Source organism: Perca fluviatilis, chromosome 6 (genome assembly GCF_010015445.1).
Source record: "Perca fluviatilis chromosome 6, GENO_Pfluv_1.0, whole genome shotgun sequence".
Classification (NCBI taxonomy): Eukaryota; Metazoa; Chordata; class Actinopteri; order Perciformes; family Percidae; genus Perca; species Perca fluviatilis.
In genome coordinates, this window is record NC_053117.1 from 29,865,827 (window position 1) to 29,890,125 (window position 24,299).

Genomic DNA, 24,299 nt, shown 5'->3' on the forward strand with positions numbered 1-24,299 from the left:
GGTCTCGGGGAGGCGCAGTGTGTAAAACTTTCCACCTCCCCAACCCCCTTGGTAAATAATACCGCTAGCTGTGTTAGCACTTTTGACCGCATTAGCACGATTAGCCATGTTACCTAGCCGCTGCCTTCCCAGCTCCATTATCTTCACGGCTGCGCATGTCCCTACATGGCTCTCATCCTTATGGATGTATTAGATCTTAGCTCATATGAGACTGAACTGCTATCAGTGTGGACTGGAGCATGTGAAGGCATCGCGCAGGTGAGAGCTGACACTCTAATGACGTCATACAGTTGACACTGTTCGTTTTCGAAAGGAACTCTAGGAGATGAGGGCCCAGAGGCCCACCTGCAATTACACCTTACCGCCAAAGCTGCCACTAGAAATAACTCAAATCTTACTGACTACAACTTTAAAGTATGAAAAGTAAAAGTACTTCTTGTGCAGTAAAATGCTCACTGTCAGTGTTTAACTATTATATATGATGTTTTTGGATTAATATCACTGCTGCATTAATGTGTATGTTGCCTTTTACTGCTGTAGATGGTTAAGGGTGGGCTCATTTTAACTCCTTTAATATATTGTTCGGTAGTTTAATCTACAGCAATGCATCATATTCTATAAGATCATCATATGTTTGTAATGTTGATGTCCTATGAGAACCAGGTATCTCTACAAAGGTCAACTTTTGTGTCAGAAAAACAGCCCTGTTTTCAGCTTTGTGATGATGCATTTTCCAGCTAATCCAAGAGGCTTTTTTAATAGTTTATTCAGCTTCATAAGTAGGAGAATCTTCTCAACATAAAGGAACACTTCATCCTTCAGTTCATCACAAACATTCAAAATCAGCACATCTGGAGATACATGGTTTTCACTGGACAGGAAGGGGGTGATAATGTTGTGGAGCAAACAGTACAATATGTGCCTCTGAGATGTAGTGAAGTAGAAGTATAAATTAGCAGATAATGGCCAAGTACAGTACTTGAGTAAATGTACTTAGTTACATTTCACCACTGCAACACAAGACAAAGGCAGCAAATCATCGCATTTAAGATGCCAGAGTCCATGTGCTCTGTTGTACTGGAAAATACCACACAATATCAAAAAGATCTAAGAAATAAGAACTTTTATTCATAATATATTCATACTTGTACACAAGTAAAATAAAATGCATATCTATGGTTCCATTGCAATCTCCATACACAAATTGACAGCATTCTTTTGGTAAATTCTACCCATAAATCCTTTCTGTCATGAAAATAGAACACAAATTTGGGGAGATAAAACATTTGTTTTTATAAACATAAAAAACATAACATTACCCAACAAATGCATCACTTTGAATAAATAACGGGGGGAGATTGTTTGTCTTCAACGGACCCAACATTCTTTGTGTGCGCGCTGTCTCTGATTTCCTGTATTTGTTTTTTTGTTTAATTTGTTTCTTTTTTTCATCTTCCGGTGGTCTGTCTAAGCAGTAAAAGCTTTTGAGAGGGAAAAAGGGAGGAGTCCTCGAAGTGTAGCTTAGACGCAGTACAGTTAAGTACATAGAGAACAAACAATTTTGGGCACCAATTCATTATATACATTAGATCTGCAGTGTTCTGTAAAGGCATCCATTTTGTTAAATGTACTCTAAAGTCTTCATCATCGTTTGTCCAGGCCCACAGTGGGTCAATGTGACTCCTCACTTTTCAGTCAGTGTCTGTTGTAGATGTCACTGCATCTTCTGTTATCATTGTCATGAGCATCAACAATCTTGAGTCCTGTGTTCAGAGTGAAATCAGGAGTCCTAAGACATGGCTAGAGATATCCAGATCATGGGAATGAAGAGAAAGTGCAACACTTGCAAAGTAGAACCTCGGCCTTTGATGCAGTGGGCGTCTGATTTGGGCTTTTTGGAGCACTTCTTTTTCTTTTTGTTTGATGCTGTAGATGATTCCAGATTGTCTATAAGCTCAGGGTTTAGATTTTCCAAGGACTTGTCCAGGGTGTTGGACAAGGTTCCCAGTGGTCCATCATTCTGCTTGTTTTGGGTCTCATTTTTCGTTCGTTCCGGCTCCTTATACTTAGTCTTAGACATGTTCTCCTTTTCCTTAAGGGGGTTGTTAGTGATTTGGCGGCTTTTGCCAGACAGGATGGAGGACTTGTCATTATCTCCAAGGCAACATCTGGGAATGGTGTCCCCGAGAGGATTTTCGGTGGAAGAGAATTTCCCTGACTGTCCCTTGGAGTTGAAGAGATTGGTCTGGATTTGAGGCGTTTCCACACACCCCTCTAAGTCTTCACTTTTCAGCCGTTTCAGGTCCTTTCCTGCCAGGAATTCAGGAACAATGCACTCCAACTCAGAACTGGAACCTTTGAAACGTTTGAACCAGTCCCACAAGGTCCTCGCTCGGCAGTCACAGATCCACTGGTTCCCGTTCAAACGCAAATACTGGAGAGACTCCAGCGCATCCATGGTCTCCCCCGTCAAGACAGTGAGATTGTTAAAGAACAAGAACAAGGATTTAAGCTTACCAAGATCACTAAAAGCCCTTGGTTGGACATAGATAACCCGGTTCTGGTGTAGCAGCAGCCTGTCCAGATTGACTAAGCCTCGAAACATGTTGTCTGTTACTATCTTGATCTTGTTATTGTGCAGATAGAGATAGGTGAGGTTGGCAAGGTCCAGAAAGGTGTCATCATGCAGGGTTAGAATGTTATTGTCCTGCAGGTAAAGGTACTGTAGGGAGAACATTCCTCGGAAAACCCCAACGGGGAGCTCTGACAGGCCACACCTGTGCAAGTGGAGGGTGTGCAGCTTAGTTAAGCCCCGGAAGGCTGTAGGGTTGATGGTGCGGAGGTTGCTGTTGTCTCCAATGTCCAGTTCCTCCAGTCTTTCCAAGCCGTAAAAGGCACCAGCCTCGATGTAGCTGATGTTGTTGGAGTATAGCCAGAGAACAGTAAGATTGTGGCAAGAGCTGAAGCTGGTGGACCTCACCACTGTTAGCTTGTTGCTCTGGAGATATATCCGCTGGCTCCGCACGGGGATCTCAGTAGGAATGGAAAACAGTCCGTGTTGTTGGCAGGCCACAGTGGGCTTGGGCTCACTGTAGCACACACACTTTGCAGGGCAGCTGTCACTTTGAGGCACAATGTTCAGCCACATCACCAGAAACAGGAGTCGCCCCCCTACGGAGACAGAGAAAAATCAGTGGGTTAGTAAATAATGTATGTATATTAAACGTCACAGTTCTAATATAGTCGCAGAAATCTGTAGAAACAGATGAATTCAGGTCAGGATGTAATATGCATAAACCTTTGAAAGAACACAGTACATTTTAATCAGACAACATAATTTGAGAATCAGTCTGAAAAAGAACATGAGGGTAGCTATCATTAAGTGTAGAAGAAACAGAAACAACAGTTTTTTGTTATTTTTTATATTGTGAAAATACATTTTTGAAAACAATGAGCAATAATTGATATACACAATTTAAGCCTATGGTACTACACACCATCAAATAAAAAAACAGAAAGTTTGAAAAATCCCCCCAAAAAATTGTAAAGTTCAGTACATTACTACAGAATAGGGAATTCTCTACATAACAGTGATTTAGCATGCATTTTAACAGTGATGTTATTTGGATCTGGCGACACATCTCCCTGCTGCTTCTGCTGACATGAGGACCTAAACAGCTGAAGAGAATCCTGTGAAGTCAGACTCATTTAAAAATGATTGGGTGGCTTTTATGTGGAATTAGTAAATAGGGCGGACATAACTAATGATATTTCAGCGTTCCTGAGGTTGACATTTAGCCTGACGCTGGGAGATAAGCTTTCATCCCAGTCTCAGAGATTGATGCCTGCGGCCAAGCTGGAAAGATGGCTACAAAGGCCCTGCTAGAGTTTCCACTGTGCAGCCATGACTGAAACATTTTTTTCTAAGTGCAGCATGAAGATGAGATATACAAGAGGTGTGGTAGCACTCAGGACAAGGCCCGTAAATATCCTTGTACAAAATATGTTTGTCCCGAAGGCATCCATGTTTAAAATAAGGCGTGTTCCTGCATTTGCTCACATTAATTATTTCTGCCTGTCCTCTGCCATGGTTCAGCTTGATACACAGTGGCACGATAAGTGAAATAGACTGGATTGCCACATGTAAATGATTACTTCTGACATTTACTTTGTAAAATTGAAGTGCATCTATTGGGGCTCACACATTCCTTCATGCAGAGACTCTGGTGTCAAAGTGTCACAGGCATGTCTAGTAGCAGCATATAATGACAGGTAATGCTTCAAATCTCTGAATCCTCTTCAGCTCCCTGTCCTTACTGAGGATTTCCAATCTCTGCTCCCATGCACATGTGAGGAATCCCAGGCTCGCAGGCACGACAGGTAGCAAGGCTCTGGAAAATGCATGAGCCTTACTCAGCCCTCCCTCCGTTCCCACTCTCTCTCTCTTCTCATTCCTCTGCAATGTGTTGTGGTGCAGCTCATCTCTGGACCTTGTTAAACGGAGCTCTGGTGTGGCCTGACAGCAGCCCTCTGCTGCACTTTCCTTCCAATCTCCCTGCTCAGCCGTCAGACTGCCACCGGAAAGCTGTCAAGACTTTCCACTCTTTCTGCATCGCAGCACTTTTCCTTCAGCAGTGCCTAACAATAGCCATATTTTATCACACAGCACGCTTCGTGTATCTCCTCTGCTGTCTTCATCTCCCCCCCCACTCCCTTTGCTGTCTATTCATTAACAGGCGATTTCCACCCACGCGTTGCATGTCAAAACCTGGTTTCCTCAGCTCTCAGCATAATATGTCTTGTCTTTGTTAGCATCTGTTGAATGACAGCATAAGCCCCACAATGTCATCAACTCCGTCCCAATCACCTCTTTCCCACTAAAACCATCTTCTCATCTGCATCATGATTGCCTTACCAGATGTTGCAAGCAAATATCTGGGAGTCATGGTTTCCTGAAATCTTTGTACTCTTTCGTTATCACATTTCTGAATAACCTCTGCGTGACTTCTTAGTTACACATCTCACCTTCACTCTAGAGACTTGTATCTATGGACAGCTGATGTACAGTAAGAGTGGCGTTCACACCATTGATCGGTCAACAATGATGGTCTTCCCCCTTTTATTTTCATCACTACTGTGTTGTCTTTGTTCCAAATCTAAACGGTTGCAAAGATAACACAAAAAAAGGAACTTATGTTTAGCTGTCCTCACAGCTGTTGTTGACACAAACTTAAATATCTTAAAAAACAGCAACAAGGGTAAAAAAAAATAAATAAAATGAATTCCTTATCGTCCTCTGCCAGCTTTGGTTTCAACACTTAATCTTCCCCTATCTGCTGTGTCAAAACATGGCTCCAAGCACAGCCTTCCTGTTTCAGACCCTGCCAGTGGCCTTTATTCTGAGAGCTATATTATTGTACAGTAGCAATCATCACTCTCTTTAAGAGCAGACAAGCCTCTTTGTTTTCTCCCGACTGACACTATAGCCCCTTCAGCTTTGAGTAAAGTACATCACCCCCCTCCTTCTCCTCCAAGAAAGCTACTTCTATTTACAGTATGAGCCTGACAATAAATAGCAGGTTAAAGAATTGCGGGTGACCAGTATTCTGTTGTTATGTAGCTTCCCTGCTCAACTAATTTAATTGTCTGTCAAAAGAATTTCTCCAAAATGATGTGATGCTGCTGAGGCACTCTGATTAGGACATACAATTGGGTTGATGTTGGTCTTCTACCAAAAAATTGGATATTGGCTACTCTCAGTGTCCCTTTCTTTGATCGCAAAGGTAAAGATTTTATTCAACCAGCTTCAGACCTTGACAATCTGAAGAACCTGCAAAGAGACCTGCGTTTTCCTTCCTTACCAACTCACCTAAAAGACTTGCATTAGCATGGATTTCAAAGAGAGTTTTGTCCCGTGGTCAAAAGAACAATTCAGGCATGACAGTGGATAAATAATATCAGCTAACCGCAATTTTAGTCGTAAAAAATACTGGGAATCAGTTCTCTCGAAGCAGCTAGAGAAAACATTCAGTAGCAAAACAGAAAGATGCTCACAGGAGTGGTACAAGTGGCACAGACAGCTTTGTTTACTGATTGTATGAGTGCATCACTTAGCCGAGGAGTCTAGCTCATTCGCATGTGTCCCTGGCATGTTTCTCTAAACAAACTATCAGCGCTCCTCTGTCTTACTGTGAAAATACAACAGACATTTAAACCCTTCCTCATGCTTTGAAACCCGCAAAGAACACAGAGGGCATGTTGGGACAGCACATTCAGAGGGCCCTGCGATTCATCACGGTGGCTTTACTTTGAAGGCCTGGGGATTGGGCAGGGAAGGCTAACATGACAGTCTTATCCCCTTGGCCCAGAGTGGAAGTGATGTCTCTGTCAGAGATGAATCATAGTAGTTCTCCAGAGGAATCTCATAGCCTCTTTCTGAAATCATGCATTATTGTGTTTCTCCGAAGCGGGCCTGCATTTATTCATAGTCATGATCCTCTCTCTGAGGTCATGTATCTTGTGTGAACCCATCCATGCATACATAAATTGTTTTTATATAATGTTGAAAGAAATAACTAAGACAAACTGTACAGGATATGACAGTTGCATGAAGCCCAATTTTAGCACAGCCAATGCAGCTATAAATGACTTTGTGAACTGAAAGTAATATAGGGCAGTAACTCGGTGCAGAACAGACTTGTAAACTCACAAACAGACTTCTTATAGCTGGAACACACCGCACGAGTAAGTGTCACGTAGCCTAGATAGGTGCCTGATCGTGCACCTGGCCATTCATACCGGACACGTATTTCTACGCACAGGTCACCTCTCTCTCTATCTCTCTCTATCTCTCTCTCTCTCTCTCTCTCTCTCTCTCTCTCTCTCTCTCTCTCTCTCTCTCTCTCTCTCTGTCTGTCCGTCGGTCTCTCTCTATGTGCCTGATCGCGTGCCTCGCTGTGAGTAGTCAAGACGGCCAAAATCACCATAAACCTGGCTGTTTTATTTTGAAATTGTTTATTTTGGTAAAACACCTAGCTGCTCTGTGATCTTCCTGTATGTGATTACCTGCCTGGCTTGACACATACGCTCGCATATCGTGCAAGAAATAAAGGAGACGCCAAAACTATCGCTGCAGTGTGCAGGCCTACGCCAATTATACTATACTATCAATTAGACTGTGTTTGTCTGTGTTGGATTTGTTGATTTCTGTTTTCTCTCTCAGGCCCGTCATCAATGGCTGACTGTTCTGCTTCCTTTGGCTCTCCCTTCTGGTACTCATTTTTCATGAGGTCAATATGGCTATCTAGCCATGCTAAATCCTTTTGAAATGTTGCATAAAGTAGATGGTTAGTAATGTAAAAATGTTTCTTAATCACACTCACCCAGAACATCAGCCATGTTATTTTTAAGTTCAGGCCCACCCTTGATGATTATGATTGGTTCATGACAAATAATCCTGCATTTTTCTTTTCTTAGATAAGTGGGATCAGTCGGACACTTCTCCTGTGACTTAATCCATTGTAGAAACTGACACACAGACAGTGAAAAATGGGGAAACTGGACATACAGTACATTTATGGAGTGATTCATCAAGCCTTCACTTTTGGCTCTGATGGGGTTTTGAGTGATGCCGTCCTGAATGTAAAGCAACTAATTACATACTCTTGTTCTTAAAAATAAATGAATCCCTTTGTCTACTCGTACCTTTCTGAGTACAGTGTTTCTACTTTGACTCAAGTAGACTTTTTGATAAAGTACTTATTTTGAAAGGCAAGAATTACAGAGTAGCCTACAGTTACACTGTCATGGCAGACCAGGAGAATATTCCATTTTAGATGGCTTTGAACCTCTTTTTTATTCATAAGCCCGTAAAAAAAAGTTTTGTTAAAGAGAATATATGGTCTTCACTTTCAAGCATCACTGAATTGCAGAGGGATTGGTTGGTAAGGCATATATGGAAAAGGTTGTGCTCAGAAGGCCACATTGGCCCTTATGGCTACCACATTTACCCTGTCACAGTGTTCAAACTTTTTTTCTTTAACAACACAACTAGTCTTACTTCAAGGTCAAATTATGTTTCTTAATTTGTTCATTACAGTACTTTTTCAACCATGATGCTGTCTAATTTCACTTGTGATTATGTGTGAGCCACTACGATGTGATTCTGGTTATAATAAAGAGTGCACATCCATTTACTTTTGACTTAAATAATGAGTGGATGTAATGTAAATTATTGACAACATTGCCTATATTTCTGTATCTCAATGGAAACATGAGTCATCTTCAATCCACTTCTTAAAAGAGCGCACAAAACAAACACACAGACCAGCAAACACGGACAGATTTGTGCTTGCCCATACAACATTGATGAACCAGATGCTATGATCTTAAACAAAGATGCACACATCAGATCAAACAGGTTATTTAGGACATGATGGACCAGAGAGTCGAGCTAGAGTCCTTGGGTAACCATGGAGTGTTCAGGGCATCAGTGGCGGCTATAGCATGCAGAAGAGGACACAATTAGAAGACGAACAGGGGGGACAGATGAGGTCCTGTTTGACACACATCTGACACAGCACTTGCCCAAGCAGATGGCTCATGAATAACTGAGGGAACCAGAGGTCGGCAGGCAGAAGGAAATACAGAGGCAGGAAACAGTGTGTGTGTGTGTGTGTGTGTGTGTGTGTGTGTGTGTGTGTGTGTGTGTGTGTGTGTGTGTGTGTGTGTGTGTGTGTGTGTGTGTGTGTGTGTGTGTGTGTGTGTGTGTGTGGAAAAAGAGGGTCTATATAGATCTGTTGGCATATATGTGAACATGTGTGCACTGCACAGACATGGGAGAGTCTTCATGTCTGCGAGAAAGGCAGAGGGCTGGCGATATCCTGACAGTGAGAGAATGAGTTTGCAATCAGAGGGCTGTCAGATCGAATCCCTGCTCGACTGGAGAACAATTGGAAGCGAAAGTGGAAGGAAAAGTGTTCTCCCTTTCAACAACTGACATCAAATTACTATCGAGCCTTGAGTGATGCACTGACTCAGTCAAGACTGTGTTGTGTTCAACATTTACAAACTGTTGTTGCTGTCCACAGTGGTATAGAAAAAAAATTGATAAAGTAGATCTACTCAAGTACTATACTTAGATACAATTTTGAAGTATTGGTACTGTGTTTGTACTTTAACTGTTTGCCACTTTAGAATTGTACTTCACAACATGTACTATCCAAATATTGTTAGTTATATTTAACATACACACTGTGTCATCAGCTCATATGATAGCATACCTTGTTAAAGATTAAATTACCTTATAGTAAAGGTTGAGGTAGCGCTAAAAGTTCACATTTGCTCCTCCGTAACCTGCTGCAATATTAAAATTCTGTTTGCACATTCATTCTTCAGTAGTAATAATTAACACTGATAATTCTGACTGCATACTGTAAGTGGTACTTTTACTTTTGATACTTTAAGTGCTGTTAATACTTATGAGGTTGTTGATTCTTACTTGCAATGGAGTGTTTTACTTTGCGGTATTGCTTATGATGGTAATTTAGTATTGCGCTTCTATCAAATATGCAGTGGGGGACTGCAAAAGCTCCAAAAACAATTGATCCCACAACTACTAATGCAAATTGAGCACCAGACAGGAAAGGTCTATAAACAATGGATATTGCCCATATCTTTCAAACCCAATGATAGTGTGTATTGCAGACTTTCCGTTACAAATTTATAGTGTACAAGCTAAGGTTGAAATACTACAGCGTTGTAAACTAAAAAATATCTCAGGCTTGACAAAGCTCCTCCAGAGCCACAGAAAACATTATTTCCCTTACTTTTTACACCACTGACTGTATATATGGGTATGGGCAGCACTCCTACAACTATAAATCAGATTAGTTGCTAAAATTACAATGCTTTTTCTTCTTAGTTGCATTTCAAGCTATAATAGAGTTATATATAATATATAATAGCTGAAATAGAGTTAGGTATGGTTAAATGCCACTACAGAGGATTAATTGTTGAGTGGTGGCGAAGCGCCACTGGATTACAGGACAAAAATTGCACTTTTCTCACAACACTATTGTATAGTTGGCAGCAAACCAAGTTGCCCTTAGTGCTGCGAAAGCTCACTATGAAATGTTCCACAGAAGGCGTTGGGAGTCAAGTCCACCCGTGAGGTTTAGCAGACTGGCTCAAATCCAACTTTGTGCCCGCCTCCACATGTCACAGACATGGGCAATTTCCACATGTAAAACCATGTAAAATGCATAATTCAAGTATCGTAAGCGGAAAATAATGCAGGCGTCAGTCGAGCATGAGTGTGTGGGGGTGTCCAGATGCACTCTTCAGGCCACAGTGGAGTGGAAATTTGGAATGCCCTACTTTGGGGTTTTGTACCGTGCGGGCTGCCAGTGGTGCAGCCAAGGATTTTTGCTTAACAGAGTGTATAGGGCTTTATCTTATCTACACATGGCTGGAGAGAAAATAAATGAGGGCAGCTGCTACAGTACTACATGCCCCATGTGTCTTGGTGTTGCTTAGCTCTCAGGCAGACATTAGCACAGGTGTTAACAACATTTTAGGAGGCATCCTCTTTTTGTTTATAACAGAACGTGTCATCCTCCTCAAGTACTTAAGAGGATTTGTGTGAAAATATAACCTGCAAAGAAATACACAAACATGAGGGAACAGCATTATATCAGTTGGTCATCAAGTGCTACAGCTGAACTATAAGCTGTTTGTTTGTTGTCTATTGTGCCATGCAGGATAGCTTTGACATGTCATTGTTTGGTATGTGAGTGGTAAAACAGGTAAAACAGGTTTTAAGTTAGTTTATTTTATTTGTTTTTCAGCTAAACTTAGACCCTTGATAAACCTTTTAGGCTTTCAGCCTCCATTGCATGTTCCATTATTATAACTATTATTCTGTTAATGTTCTTTCTTTATGTGCTTATGAATGAAATTAATGAATGATTATTTAAGGAAATGTTTTATGCATGCCCAAAAGCTTTCAACACCCCATAGAATGGAAAGAGGAGATTGTGATATGAGAATATAAGGACATTTTATACATTAGTTCAGTAAACACATCATGATAGTTAATAAAGATGCTCATTTTGATGATTTTAACTTCTGTTTATATTATCCTCTCACGTGACACGTCACTACAGGTTTTTTTTCCAGATATATTTGTTTACACTTTGGCACTTCTGCCTTAGTTTCTAGCGTTTCTTGTTTGCACTTTAATTAGCGACATACATTTAATAAGAAATTGATTTACTGTGTATTGTCAACAGACATTGATATCACTGGATTTACTAAGTGGTGTTGATTCCAGCAGTATACATCAGGTAGTCATGACTCTGAGAAATAGGGGTGTATTATATTTTGAATGAGGTCCTTACATTTCAGGTGTTTAAAAAAAACATGGTTCACCACTCTCAAAACTGGTCTCTAATGCAGTTCTGGGGCTCTCATGTCAACAATTTGAAATTGGTGAGGATTGCGAGCACTGCACTGGCACAAAAGCAAATGAGGCCTAATGAATCACTGCTGTATAAACTAAAATGGATAACCGCCCCAGTACAGTAAATATCGGATGATAATGCTAACACCTCCTCATGTGAAGTGCCAGCTGGAGAGGGAGACAGCAGTGACAGCACCCACAGGCAGCCTCGTATATTTGGGCAAGTGAGGATGAGAAAACACATTGAGGTGGTCTGAGCAGAGAACACGCTGTAATGAGTGGTTACACAGTTTGATGTCATTGTAGCCTGTCTTTGCTGTAGGCATAGTTGAGCTCTCAAAGAATGGTGTATTATGTTTTCCAGGTCTGGAAGTGGAGCAGGTGCAAACATTATCCACTTCACATCTTCCTGACAGCTTCATTACTACAAAATTCCTGTATTTGGCAGCGACCCTCTTAGACTGGCACTTGTTGTGCTTGTTGAAGAGGAACTAGCTCCTGATGAAGTGTTGTGTTTGTGTGAGTTACAATTGGGGGAAAATACAGGCACTTAATCTTTGACCAGTCTAGACTAAACAAAAGTCATTCTGGGAGTAATCCATGTAGTTGGTTTGGAGAATTGTTGTGTAAAGTGTAGCTGTAGGGGAAACCAAAAAGGATTTCTAAATTGCCAGCCCCTTCGCTTCATTGTTCTTGACATGGGCGCTCTACTTAACCTTGCAAAGCCCTTGTTCCCAGGATAGAAACAATTGCAAGCACACACATTAGTCATTCCAAGGTTATGCATAGGTGAATGCACCCTACTGTACAGCAAAGAGTGGTATTTTGAATGGGAGATTTCTCATTAATGTGAACAGGCAATGTATGATACAGGTAGATCCACTGCCTGATGCAAGAGGTGGTGAAAATGTGCCTGACAATTTTTCACAAGACAAACCATTATTGACACCCTTTTTACTGTCATAATGTATCATTTAACCTTCTTCTGTCTTCTCCAGTTTCGCAACATTGCACCCTGCTGGATTGGCTAGCTGACGATGCAGACCGTCTGCAAATGTGTCAACTCCAATCACCTCAGACTGACTGAGACAGGGCAAGCCCAGAAAGACATGCTTTCACCAGCGAGTGTGGCTTCAAAGAACTGCAAACTCTGAACTCATCTTCACTGGAGTGGATACCTACAATGCGCATATGTCTTGGCACGCAAAAACACACAAACACATACACGTGTACACAAATCCATATGCTTTTAAAGATTTGAGCAAGCCATTGCATCTGCTACCCCAATATTCACATATTCATTTAATTAAACATGCATGTTTCTTTTTCCTTTTTTCCTTTCCTTTCCTTACATTCTTATTAGTAATACAAAAGTCTAAATGCACTGATAAGACTAGAGACAAAAATCTAAATGCATTGATAAGACTAGAGGACACATCCATTCCTAAATAAATCAACTAGGTATTTAAAGCAGTTAATATTAATATGGTTAAATTAACAATGTTTAAATCACTACGTGACTAACAGATAATGGACAAACTTAGCAACTAGCTGAGCGTTTAGCAGCTAAAGAGACTCCTGAAATGCGTGCATTCATAACTAGAAACATAACTCCAAAAGAATGCTAATGTTGCTCCATATTTGCTAGATAAAGTAACAAAAAAGGGAAATGTTTGCCAACAAGTTTGCCATATCAACTCAGAAGTTATTTGTACAGCTTGTTTACCTAAAAGGGCAAACATATTGGTTCATGCAGCTTTAAGAAACAAGAAAACCAAATGTAGTCTGCATTTTATTCAACTTATTTTGGCACATGGCTTTTGAGTTTAAATACAAGTTTAGCAGTTAGGTTTTTAATATTTAATTTCCAATGATGTAGTGTTTGTTGTGGACTTTTATTTTAAAATGTCTATGCTGGTGGAGCATCCTCATACCTGGTCATATGTGTCTAGTCCTTCATTGGATAACTGATAAAGAAAACAAGATATAAGTATGCATTAAAACACCCTGCACCAAAACAATTAGTTTGAATCATATGTCAAAGTCAGTTAGTGTTGCAGTAAGTTTCCACACTAAAAATGCAGACAGAATGAAATGAAATAAAAGATAAATGAGACAGATAAATTGGATGAGGTGGTCAGGTGGCGACCACTTTGCAGTTTGTGGTGACTGACCGGTTTGTTGTTGTTGTGCGGGTGGTATTTACATGCTCTATTTAATCACATCAGCAGGTGTCAGCATGTTTAATCTCTCAATTCATACGGCATATTCGATTGCTCCATCTCACACGACACATGCTCTCAAGTATCATCTCACATAGTAGCCATTAGTTATCCATTATCTCGAACAATGACTGTTTAATTCCTTTTTGGTCCCCGTGCATGACTCATCAGACACGCAGTGGAAGGAATCCAGAGACACAATGTGCCCACAAGCATCTGTAAGAAATCGCCAGAGGAAGAAAGATATCCTGAGAGTAGCAGAAAATGAAAGGAATCAAATAAATAAATAAGTTAGGTAGATCATTGTGCAAGCGTTAACTAATTCTGGCCAGCTTTCTTGTAGATCCATCTATTTTGGATGTGTAGGCAGCCCTGGAGGCATGTTGACCTGAAAAAGACAAACCTCTCCCTTCCTTTCATCTTTTGAGTCAGTTTCTGCAAGCAAATGTATTAGGGCCAATCACACGAGGCCTACTTCTGCTGTTCTGCCCTGTAACAAGAGCAGTATTCTCAGCAGTGTTTTGCTCCCATCACATTGGATTCTTTTTTTTTTTACACGTCTTTTCTTCCATAATAGTGTTGTCAAAGGGATATGTTCGGATTTGTTGCGCAATGGAAACTATTGAAAATTCGATAAATAAATGTGGGGGCTACAATACTCTCTATAAGCGGAGGTGGATTTTTGACATTAGTGAGGTATAGGATCTCATATCTTCCCCTGCCTCCTCATACATCGGATTCATTCTCTATCCTAGACCTTCCACTTAAACCCGATGCATGTGAAAACTGCAGCTTTGAAATGAATTTGGCCTTCCTCTGTTTGACTCATATATACAGTATTTAATGCATATATTAAAGCACAATGGAGAATAGAGACCTTCAAGCACACTAGGTCTCTATTCTCCGCTGTGCTTTGAAGAGAAATGGAAACCATTGCACAATTATGACTGAAAATGAAACAGCACTGGAGTGGAGTTACAGAATCGGTTGAAAACAGGAGGGGAACAAAAAGAAAACACTCATCTTTATTTGTAGAGAAAATGGGGAAAAGAAAATCCATGATGATACTCAGAAAAGGGAGGGAAAGCCAAAAAGGGCCATGCCAGAGTAAGTCACTTTCACGTCGAGGTTACAGCCCTGCTTGTCAGAAAGGTGAGCAAGCTTTCCAAACTTGAATTTTATCGACCATTGCTTTGAATCCTGTCCAGAAGATAATGGCCATCTGCTCTCTCAATGTTATCTTTCTGCAAGAGATGAGGCACAAACTGAATGCAGGATGTCTGCAGTGCACCACAGCAAAAGCCACACTTTCAGTGCAGATCCACTTTTGCGGCATGACTGAAGCGTGGAAGCGTTCAACGGATTAATTTGCATAAAGATGGGCATCGGCCAGTTTTGCAGCGCCGCCTTCCCGGGATGCTTTGCGTTCACGTTAAAGTCGCTTGACGTCACCCATAGGAATAAAGTGGAGCGCGGCGCAACAGAAATGTCGCGCGGCCAGGTGGATCTGCATCTGTTAGTGACTTTTGGAGCTCTATGCCCCTACAATTTGGATTCCTCTTTAAGTTCCAATGGGTAAGAGTTAAGGGAATGGGATAATGGGCCCTGGCAGCAGACATTTTCTTTAGGGACATTTTCACTTATTCCTCACCTTGCCCCCTAAAAAAAGGAATAGTAATGGATGCAGCCTGGTTGGTGTAATAAGCCCACTTCTGAGAGGTTCTTAGTGAGCGCCCCCTCCATTGGAAGAATTAAAGGCGAAAGACTTGCATTATTTACCACCCACCTCAGTACCGCCACACCCTGCGCAGACAAAGCGACCTACTGCAGGAAAATGGATTTTTCTGCAGAGGAGCTCAGATAAGAAGGATAGAGGGATGAAAGGATAGAAAACAGAAAAAGGAGGGGATGAAGACTGAAAGACATTAGGAACATTCCCACCCAGCCATTTCTTCGCACAAGCCTTTCTGTTATTTCCTCATCTTCCTCCCTGTTGGCCTGATAAGGGCAGTTCTTTACAGGCCTCCACGGATCAGTCACCTTTTCCACTGGAAAGGTCTAACGCTGGCCCAAAGCTCAGTTCAAGCTGAGAAGTCATCATTCCTGCCCTTTATCTCCCAGGTGAGGAATGATCCAAGGCTAAGTGCCATGCCAGTCTACCCCCAATATGCCCTCAATCTCCTTCAACGTTTCCCTCGCACCTCCTTAGGCTGCATCCAGAGAGATAGGAGGAGAGCTGGTGACGTGTGAGCGCCGGTTTCACAACACCTCACGGCAGAGCGGCCATCAGATAAGACCAGAGTAAAGATCCAATAGTGGAAAGTTGTCCCAGTGGCGCAGCAGTATCTGAGCGATGGGTTGGTCATCTCCCAACACCCCTCGCTTCTGAACAAGTGAGCCACGAGATGAGAAGATGGGATAAACACGTCAGCATATGGCAACCACCTGAGACTTTACCTTACCTCCCAGAAAACAAAACTCTCCCGCAATCTGCACACATCACTTCCCTGGATTTCAACACAGGTGTTTGTGTGTTTATGGGGAGTTTTTGGAGTGTACAAGTGTATGTGTGTATCGCTGTTGTTGTCACAGTCCCAAAACGACTGTAGCACTGTAAGTGATGCGCTGGCGCAATTTGCGCGTCACTGTACTTTGGGACGACCCAACTGACAAGACTCCCTGCTTTGCTGCCTGGGTAATGAGTCATTCCAGCCCTGGAGAAAAACAATCTGGTATTTTTAAACTGCATCCTTCAGCTGTTCCTTTCTCCCTGGAGCTCCAGCTTGTGAGCTCTTGCTGGCTTGTAAAATGAATGCCATTTTTAGTGCTTGTGCTAATGGGCCTGATATGTCTGAATAATACAAATGCATTACAGTGCTTTTAATGGTACTTTTGGTTCATCCATGCCCTACTGATTAAGACTTAATGCTCTGCACAATGCAACACAATACCATATGTGTGTGAGTCCAAAACCTAGACTGGTGCTATTAGTGCGTGGTAAGGTTAAAACACTCAAGTGTTTTTAAATGCTAAAAAAGGGAACACTGTTAGTTTAACTAAAGTGTGACAAATCATTTTTTCCCATCTACCCAAGTGTCTCAATTTCAGGAGCGAAACCGTACCGGACAAGCATGTGAGTATTGATTTGTTGAACAAATGTGGGAAAAATGAAAGATATAAAACTAAAGAGATTCAATCCCTAAAATTACGCAGCACATCAATAATTAAAGGAGTCAATTCTAATCTTACAAAATCTTAGCCCTCTTTTATTTTTTAGCAGGTAACTGATATCAGGAATTGAGAATAATGATGACTCGATTTACTATTAAAACCTTTGTAAATGCTAGTGTTCTGCCTTGTAGTATTTTCCTTTTCATGTATAAAAATAAAAAATCATCCACATGACGACCGGTTACATGACAGTTAAGTTTAGCCGAGAAAAGGTGATTGTGAGCCAGGTTGAGAGCACCGTGAGGTCGTTTCAGTGGGCGTTGTCATTAAGTTTAGCTGACAACAGGTCACAATTAAATATCAAAGTGGAAATACCTCAATATTGTACTTATGTACAGCAATTGAGTAAATTACTGTCATAGTCTTGGGGCTTTGCTTCACTCACTCTTCTGTGTCATGTCTTGTTTTACTTCCCGTCTTTGTGTTTTCGAGCCTGTTTACCACCGAACCTGTGTTTATGAATTATCACCTCATTCCCCTCACCTGAGTTTCTCCGCCCATCTCTCCAGCTACACTTCACTACATTTCATGCCCTCGTTAGATTAGTTTTAAGCCATGGCTTTCAGTTCAGTCTTTGTTGAATCCTTGGTTTTAGTTGAGACCAGTTTTGCCTTTCCTGCACTAAACCTGCAATAAAGAGTCGTTTTCCTGTTCCTGTTGTCTGCTGTCTCCTGTCTCCTGCGTTTGGGTTTTCACCTGCTCTATTCAACTGTGACAGTTAGAAATTACATAGTCTTTTCCAGCAATGCAAAACTAACTAACAGGTTTCCATGGTTCAATGATCAACTTCCACATTTCTTAAGGATTTTTATCGGTTCTTTATAAACATAACATAAGCATACCCATAACATATCTCTCACTCAGCATGGACACATCCAAGGGTCCGGTTGCAAGAAACCATCAAGTCTTTTAAGTTAGTGCACTTTTCTACTTAACGTCCTTTGATTGATTGTTCGTGTTAACTTATGTGGCAGAATGTGTACTCTTCTGTCCGTGTGATGCATTTGTATTATTTCGTGGTTTGTACAATTGCCTCTTCACATTATGCATGCGTTTGCTACATGTGACATTCGGCTCTGTCAATAAAAAAGAGAGAAAAAGCACAGAACGAAATCCCTCCTGATCCTCTCTCATATAAAAACCTCTAAAGTCACTCTGCATCTGCATTCTACTTAGAGTGGCGCAAGCGTTGTGCCGCATCACCTGAGCAGCCACCACCTGACAGCATGAATTTCAATCATTCTGCTGAGCTCGTAGCCCCGTCCCCACCACCGCCCTCTCCCTTATTCCCAACGCAGCCACCCGCCACTGTCATGCTAATTTACTAGTCCGCACTGATGTGAGCACTCACGTTTTATAGCTTTCTCATAGACCCCATCATGGGCTGGCAATTAAAGTTATGCATGGTTTCAAACAGGAGCACAAACTATGATAATTCTGCTCTCCCCTGGAGAAAATCTGCTCAATCAAAGGTCATGAGACAACAGTGCAGGGTTATACACTTGTTTTCCAACGAGGAAAATAGCTTCTAGGCAGAAAACATTGAGTGTTAGCTACAGTACATGTAGCTTCATAGGTACACCAGTTCATTTCTACAGGGTATCTACAAATAGCTATGCAGCAACTGAAGTGGTTAACAATAGATTATGTTTGCTCTTCCACTTTTGTTGGCTATATCTATGGTAAACGGCCTCCGGTAAAGTAGGGTAAACAAGAAAATAGAGGCTGAGTGTCTGCTCAGAGCAACACATCATGCTCCCAGAGATTATCATTAGTTTTACCAGCCAGCAGAAAGCAAGAGAAGAGGTTTGTGCTGCAATTAATTAAGCACAAATTTGGTCATAAAGAAGAACACCAAATCACAGCGCGTTTGTATGAATCCAAGTTAACCAACAGAACACCCTGATCGGCTAATCTCTACATAATATCCACAAGCCTCTGCATGAGCTTTTGAAAACAAAGCACTACGCAATTTCAGAGCTCATCAGGAGCTTATGAAGCTTCCACACTTTTCTCGAACATGACATGCCATTTATGATTAATGACATTACCGGCTGGGCTAAGATAAGAGCTCAATTAGCTGTGTGGGCAAGGACCTTGACTCTATCTCCAGTGACTAATCCCATGGCTTTTGTTATGATTAGCAAGAGCAGACTTTTAATCTTGGCTTCTGAATGCCTGGAATTGGATTGAACACAACTGATTCATTAGCAGTTAAAAATGCACTTCTTCTGTGAGTGGCACAATTCAGCGCTGCATGATGGTGGCAGCATGGATGTTTATATTTCCTAATCTTCCAATCTCTGCCATTTATGTGCTTTGGCAATATCAGTGGCAACACTCGTTGGCAGACAATTAAATTCAGTCTTTTAAGTGAAATTAATCCATCCACCTTGTTAATATTTTAGCAAGAGGGGCCCCTTGAGAGGTGTCATCAGTAAGCCCACTCACTCTCTCAGGGGGTGGTGGGGTGTCCTGCCTACATGCTCGAACCAATGTTTCCTCCAAATATATTTCTAGATACAGCAGCAATGCCCAGGGAGTTTTGCTGAAACCCATAATCTCTACAGAACTCGGAAACTTTCAAAAGACTGTGGATCTCAGAGTATAGCACAAGTAGGTCCCCTAACAAGCTCTTTATAATTCACCATATGTTCATTGAAAACAGTCAAGGACAATTTGCAGCTTTAATTTGGTGTGAAAACTTTTAGTGACGAATTATGAGTATTAAATATTTAGCAAATTAATATGAGGATAAACCTTTCAAAGGGGGGAATGCTAGAGTATGCAGGGAGGTATAAAGATAAGATGGGAACGCTGTGCATAGAACATGATATAGTGGTATTTATCTGTGCTGCTAGAACGCACAAAGTATGAGAGTTCTACTGTGGTAGTCGTTTCTGCAGTAAAACCCATCTTGCATGATGCTGCACTTTGTAGCACTCTCACTCTGCAGGGGGAAATGTAGCGCACCATCTGTTTGCCGATCCCCGGCAACAAACAACAGACAGACCAACGCAGCAGACAGACCAGCAGACACAGGCAGGCACCACTCCCGCACTAGCAAAGAATTGTGGGAAACAGAGAGGCAGATACACGGACGCAAAGCAGCTAAATGTGGGATGAAAGCAGTCATCAGCTGCTTGATCAGGAGGCCTGCGCTGATACCGCACACCGAGGAATGATGCAAATTGAGGCAGACACTGCAAAGGAATCGCCGTGCAATGAGAGAGACTCTTGATAGCGAGCGAGCAGGAGAAAGTGAAACGATGGGTTGGGGTAAGAGACGAAGGAGAAAGAAAGCAAATGTAGCCACCATACGATGAGAGAGCCTCAACAGAGTAGAAAATAGAGAGAGAGAATAGAGAAACAATTAAAGGTTAGTGTATCTTAAGAGACAGTCTGCAACAACAGACTTGACAGTGTGAGAGAGAGAGAGAGAGAGAGAGAGAGAGAGAGAGAGAGAGAGAGAGGGTGGGAAGGGAAGGAAAGGGAAGAAAGAGAGGGGAAGATTTAGGGATGCAATCCATTTTTTTATCCAAAATGCTAGAAGTCCACACAACTTGCCTCAATCAGAATGGTACATAGTCCAATAAATGTAATTTTTGGATTACGATTAATATGAGTGGCTTATCACACACAAGCCCACACCCAGACAAATATGAACAAAACTGGGACTTCACAGTCTGTCACATGCATATACCACTGTGAAGCAAACATACAATCTAAAATGTTAAAGGATATAGGAGGAGAGGGGAGATATAATTGCCTAAATATGCTATGGACATGTGAGAAAGGCTTAAGCTTGCCCCCTAGTGTTCATTCCCGTCCCTGATGTCATCCGAACAACAGTGCAAAGCAATCTCTGTCTAAACAAGGTATTATGTCTGGTATTGCATACTTAAATCTCATTTTCTTAGAATAAGCACAAAAAAAGTCTGTCAATAAGGCGGTGTTCGTGTTCAGCACATAGTATTTTGAGATTTTTCTTGTGTCATTTTCTTGATTTTAGTACAGCTATCTGCCTTTTCCAGTCTGGTTTCAAGATAGTAATGCTCATTTCAATAAATCTTGACAGCTGCATTGGGAACAAGTTAAATAATCGGGCCTAATTGAGGTTTAAATTTATGTTGACTTGCTGTTAATAGTCAAGGATCCTTTTAAAGCCATCAGTGTTTTGACATAATAATTTGCACAATCAGATCTTTGTGTCTGACAGCATTTGTCCTGTTTTAATAATTACTGTGGCACGAGAGTACATTACGCCGTATAGTCATGAATAAAACAGGATATCCAGCATTTGGGCTGACGTTTGACCACCTTCCCCTCCTCTTTTTTTAAATAGATAGATGGACAGATATATATATGTGGAAATGGGAATCCAGCAAATGAATGTTTTCTGCTACTTGGTTTACAAGTTTGTTGATGAATAATCAAGCGGTCTGGTATCAAAGGCCATGAAAAAAGTATGTCTTGCAGTGAGAAGTAGACAGCTTCATAAATAATGGTGTAAGCCTGTGAATCGACATCAAAGTCAGCACTACATTAATAGAAAGATTAATTATTTGAAAGATAAAAAAAGAATGTGATCCTTTAACTAGACCTTCCGCTTGGCTCTGGAAATTCTCAATTTTTTATTGCCAGCAGCAGATTTGATTTAATAATTTGCAATGATTCAACACTGAAATGCCAGCAGCAGGCAAGCCAAATTAAGAAAACACAAGAGACTATTTACATTCAACATGCTTGGACAAAGGAAATGACAAAGGTATTTTAATAAAAATGAAATTGGATGAAGACACTGAAAGACAAAGGTCTTATACAACAGCATCACGTTTATCAGCATACACTCTCGCCTGCAGAGCTGTTTGTCTTGCATGCAGTTCATTTCCATTTTTGTTAACCTTTTCCAGCTGCCCAGGCAACATCTGTCTGTGCATGTGATAAAAGGCGTATTCGTGAGACAGGTTGCCCTTGTGTCCATGCTTTACACCAGAGAGATGTTCTAAAATGTTTTTGTGTCTTACATCTCTTTGTTTTGAGCTAAGCTTTGCAGGTTGACAGCTCAAATCCCAGTAGCCAGTGGTATAAAAGGCAAATCACAGCAAAGTGACTGAAGCAGCTTAGCTGTCATCAGCTTAACATGGTTATCAGTGGCGTTATTTAAAATCTCAGTGAACAGTGTCATTAGCCCTCATCAAGGTAAAATCCTATAATCAACACCATGTCAAGAAAGGATTTATCCTCCGGTTAGGTGATAATAATAGAAGACAAGAGGACAAAACCCTGATCAATAGTCCATTTGTAAACCAAACAGTAGCTTGAAAAAATTAGCCAAGTCATGAGTCGGCATGAATTTTATTAATTTTCCAAATTTGATGCCTCACATGAAAGTATTGAAATATTACAAATATTTTTGGTGTGAGAACCAAAATTTGACTAGTGCATCAACAACAAATTGGGACTTTGTTGAATATGGACCAATATAGAGATGCAGGTAAAGATTACTTTCATTATTGATTCATCTGTTGATTACTTTTTTAAATGAGTTGATCATCACAAGTTCCCAGAACTAACGTCATTACATCACTGGTTTTGTTTAACCAACAGTTCAACACCCACAGATATCCCGGTTAGAAATGGTAAATAGTTGCATTTATATAATGTTTTTTATCCAGAGCACTTTACAATTTGCATCTTATTCATCCATTCACACATACACTCCCACACACTGACGGCAGCGAGCTACCATGCAAGGAGCTGGTGGCCTAACCATCGGGAGCAATTTGCAGTTCAGTGTCTTGTCCAAGGACACTTACACATGTGGAAAGGAGGAGCTAGGGATTAAACTGCCGGACATGTGATTAGTGGACGACCCGCTCTAAGTCCTGAGCCACAGGGCGAAAAAATGATATTTATCAAGCAGAAAAGCCAGCTTCCACCTTCTCAAATTTGATGATTTGTTTGTCTGACTCAAGCTATTCATTTTCTGTTGATCAACTTATCAATTACTCAACGTTTCAGCTCTAGACCAATGCACATTACCTTGAGTCAATTGTTAATTCTGAACCTCATATTTTTTATTATTGTATACATTATTCCATACAAGCATAGTGGTTTTATTATTGTTACTCTGTGGTGTTTTTATTCCTAAGCTCTACAGTCTGGGAGTCCTAACACTGGAAACCCTAACTGTCTATGATGCTGGCTCCCAGTCAAAATTCTTGCTTGTTGAGAGCCAATTCTTGGTTGGGGCAGGAAACGCCTATGCAACAACAGTCTGTGTAAAAACAAGCTGCTTATTTTGGTTGTATGATTTCACAATTCAAAATTTACTATTCAAGGTAGTGTTAGGCTAAATACCAGAGAAAGAGTCAAAAGCAGTGCCATAAAGATAGGAAGTAATGTGACAGACGACCATGGTAACAGCGTAAGCGGCCATCCTTGGTAGCATAATGTGATCATAGATGACCATGACACAAGGAATTTCTAATCAAAGGTTGCTAACTGATTTCTACCTCACTCTTTTAACTTTCAGTCTCTTGTCGTGTCTTCTCATTATGATTTAACAGGGCATAGAAAAACAAGGCTGACATCCCCTTGATACTTAGACCTATTATCTAATCATTTCTGCCTCCCTTAGTGGAACAAATTGGTTGTCTTAACCACGACTCCCCTTACACAGTGCAAGATACAAAAGGAGAAAAGGCCACAGGAAGAAAAGCACATGTTTCTCACAAAAGAAAACATCTCATTAAATGGATTTTTCTACAGTATTTCCCCTGGTTTTTCACTTAAGAGCTTGTTGCGAGAAATGATCGGTCGACACAGGAAGGTTATGATCTAATGTCTCCACACCAGATCAGTCTGACCAAAGGATCCTATATGGACAAGATAAGCACCTGCCCTTTATAACTGAACTAGCTTATTACACGGGTTTGTGCAATCTCCTCTGTGAAGGCTGCCCTCTGATACAGCCGGCAGAGCTTAGCAGTGAAAATGCAAAGCCATCACTTTATTGCAAGGAAAGAGAGACTGTGAATTACAGTTTTTTTTTAATATATCACAGCACAAAGATGGGATAAGCAAACAACAGCAGGAAATCCGCTTGTACTTTTAAATGTACTAGCAGGCCGGCCTGTTTGCATTTGAAATAGTTTCTTGTTTCACATTTCCATATGTGTGCATACGCAAAGGGATTCATTTATCTGAGAAGCTTGCAGGCTGACCAGCTAGACATTATTGGCAGCGGATAGTCAGGGTGAAAAAAGACTCCAGATCAAAAGCAAACATCAATGGACTGTTGTCACCTTAGCTATTGCCATTATTCAAACGCCAGTATTTCCTGTTCTGTCAATAGGATCTGGCACCGAGCACCAACAGTC

General features: G+C 41.1%; 1 protein-coding gene across 1 annotated transcript in view; it reads right to left on the reverse strand.

The window, feature by feature from the left end:
• Positions 1 to 1,106: 1,106 nt before the first annotated feature.
• rtn4r (reticulon 4 receptor) overlaps positions 1,107 to 24,299 on the reverse strand; it is a 44,745-nt gene continuing 21,552 nt past the window's right edge. Inside the window, exon 2 of the mRNA XM_039804526.1 lies at positions 1,107 to 3,171. Coding sequence (XP_039660460.1) covers positions 1,790 to 3,171 — 1,382 coding nt within the window. The 3' untranslated portion in view covers positions 1,107 to 1,789. The remainder of the gene's footprint in view (positions 3,172 to 24,299) is intronic.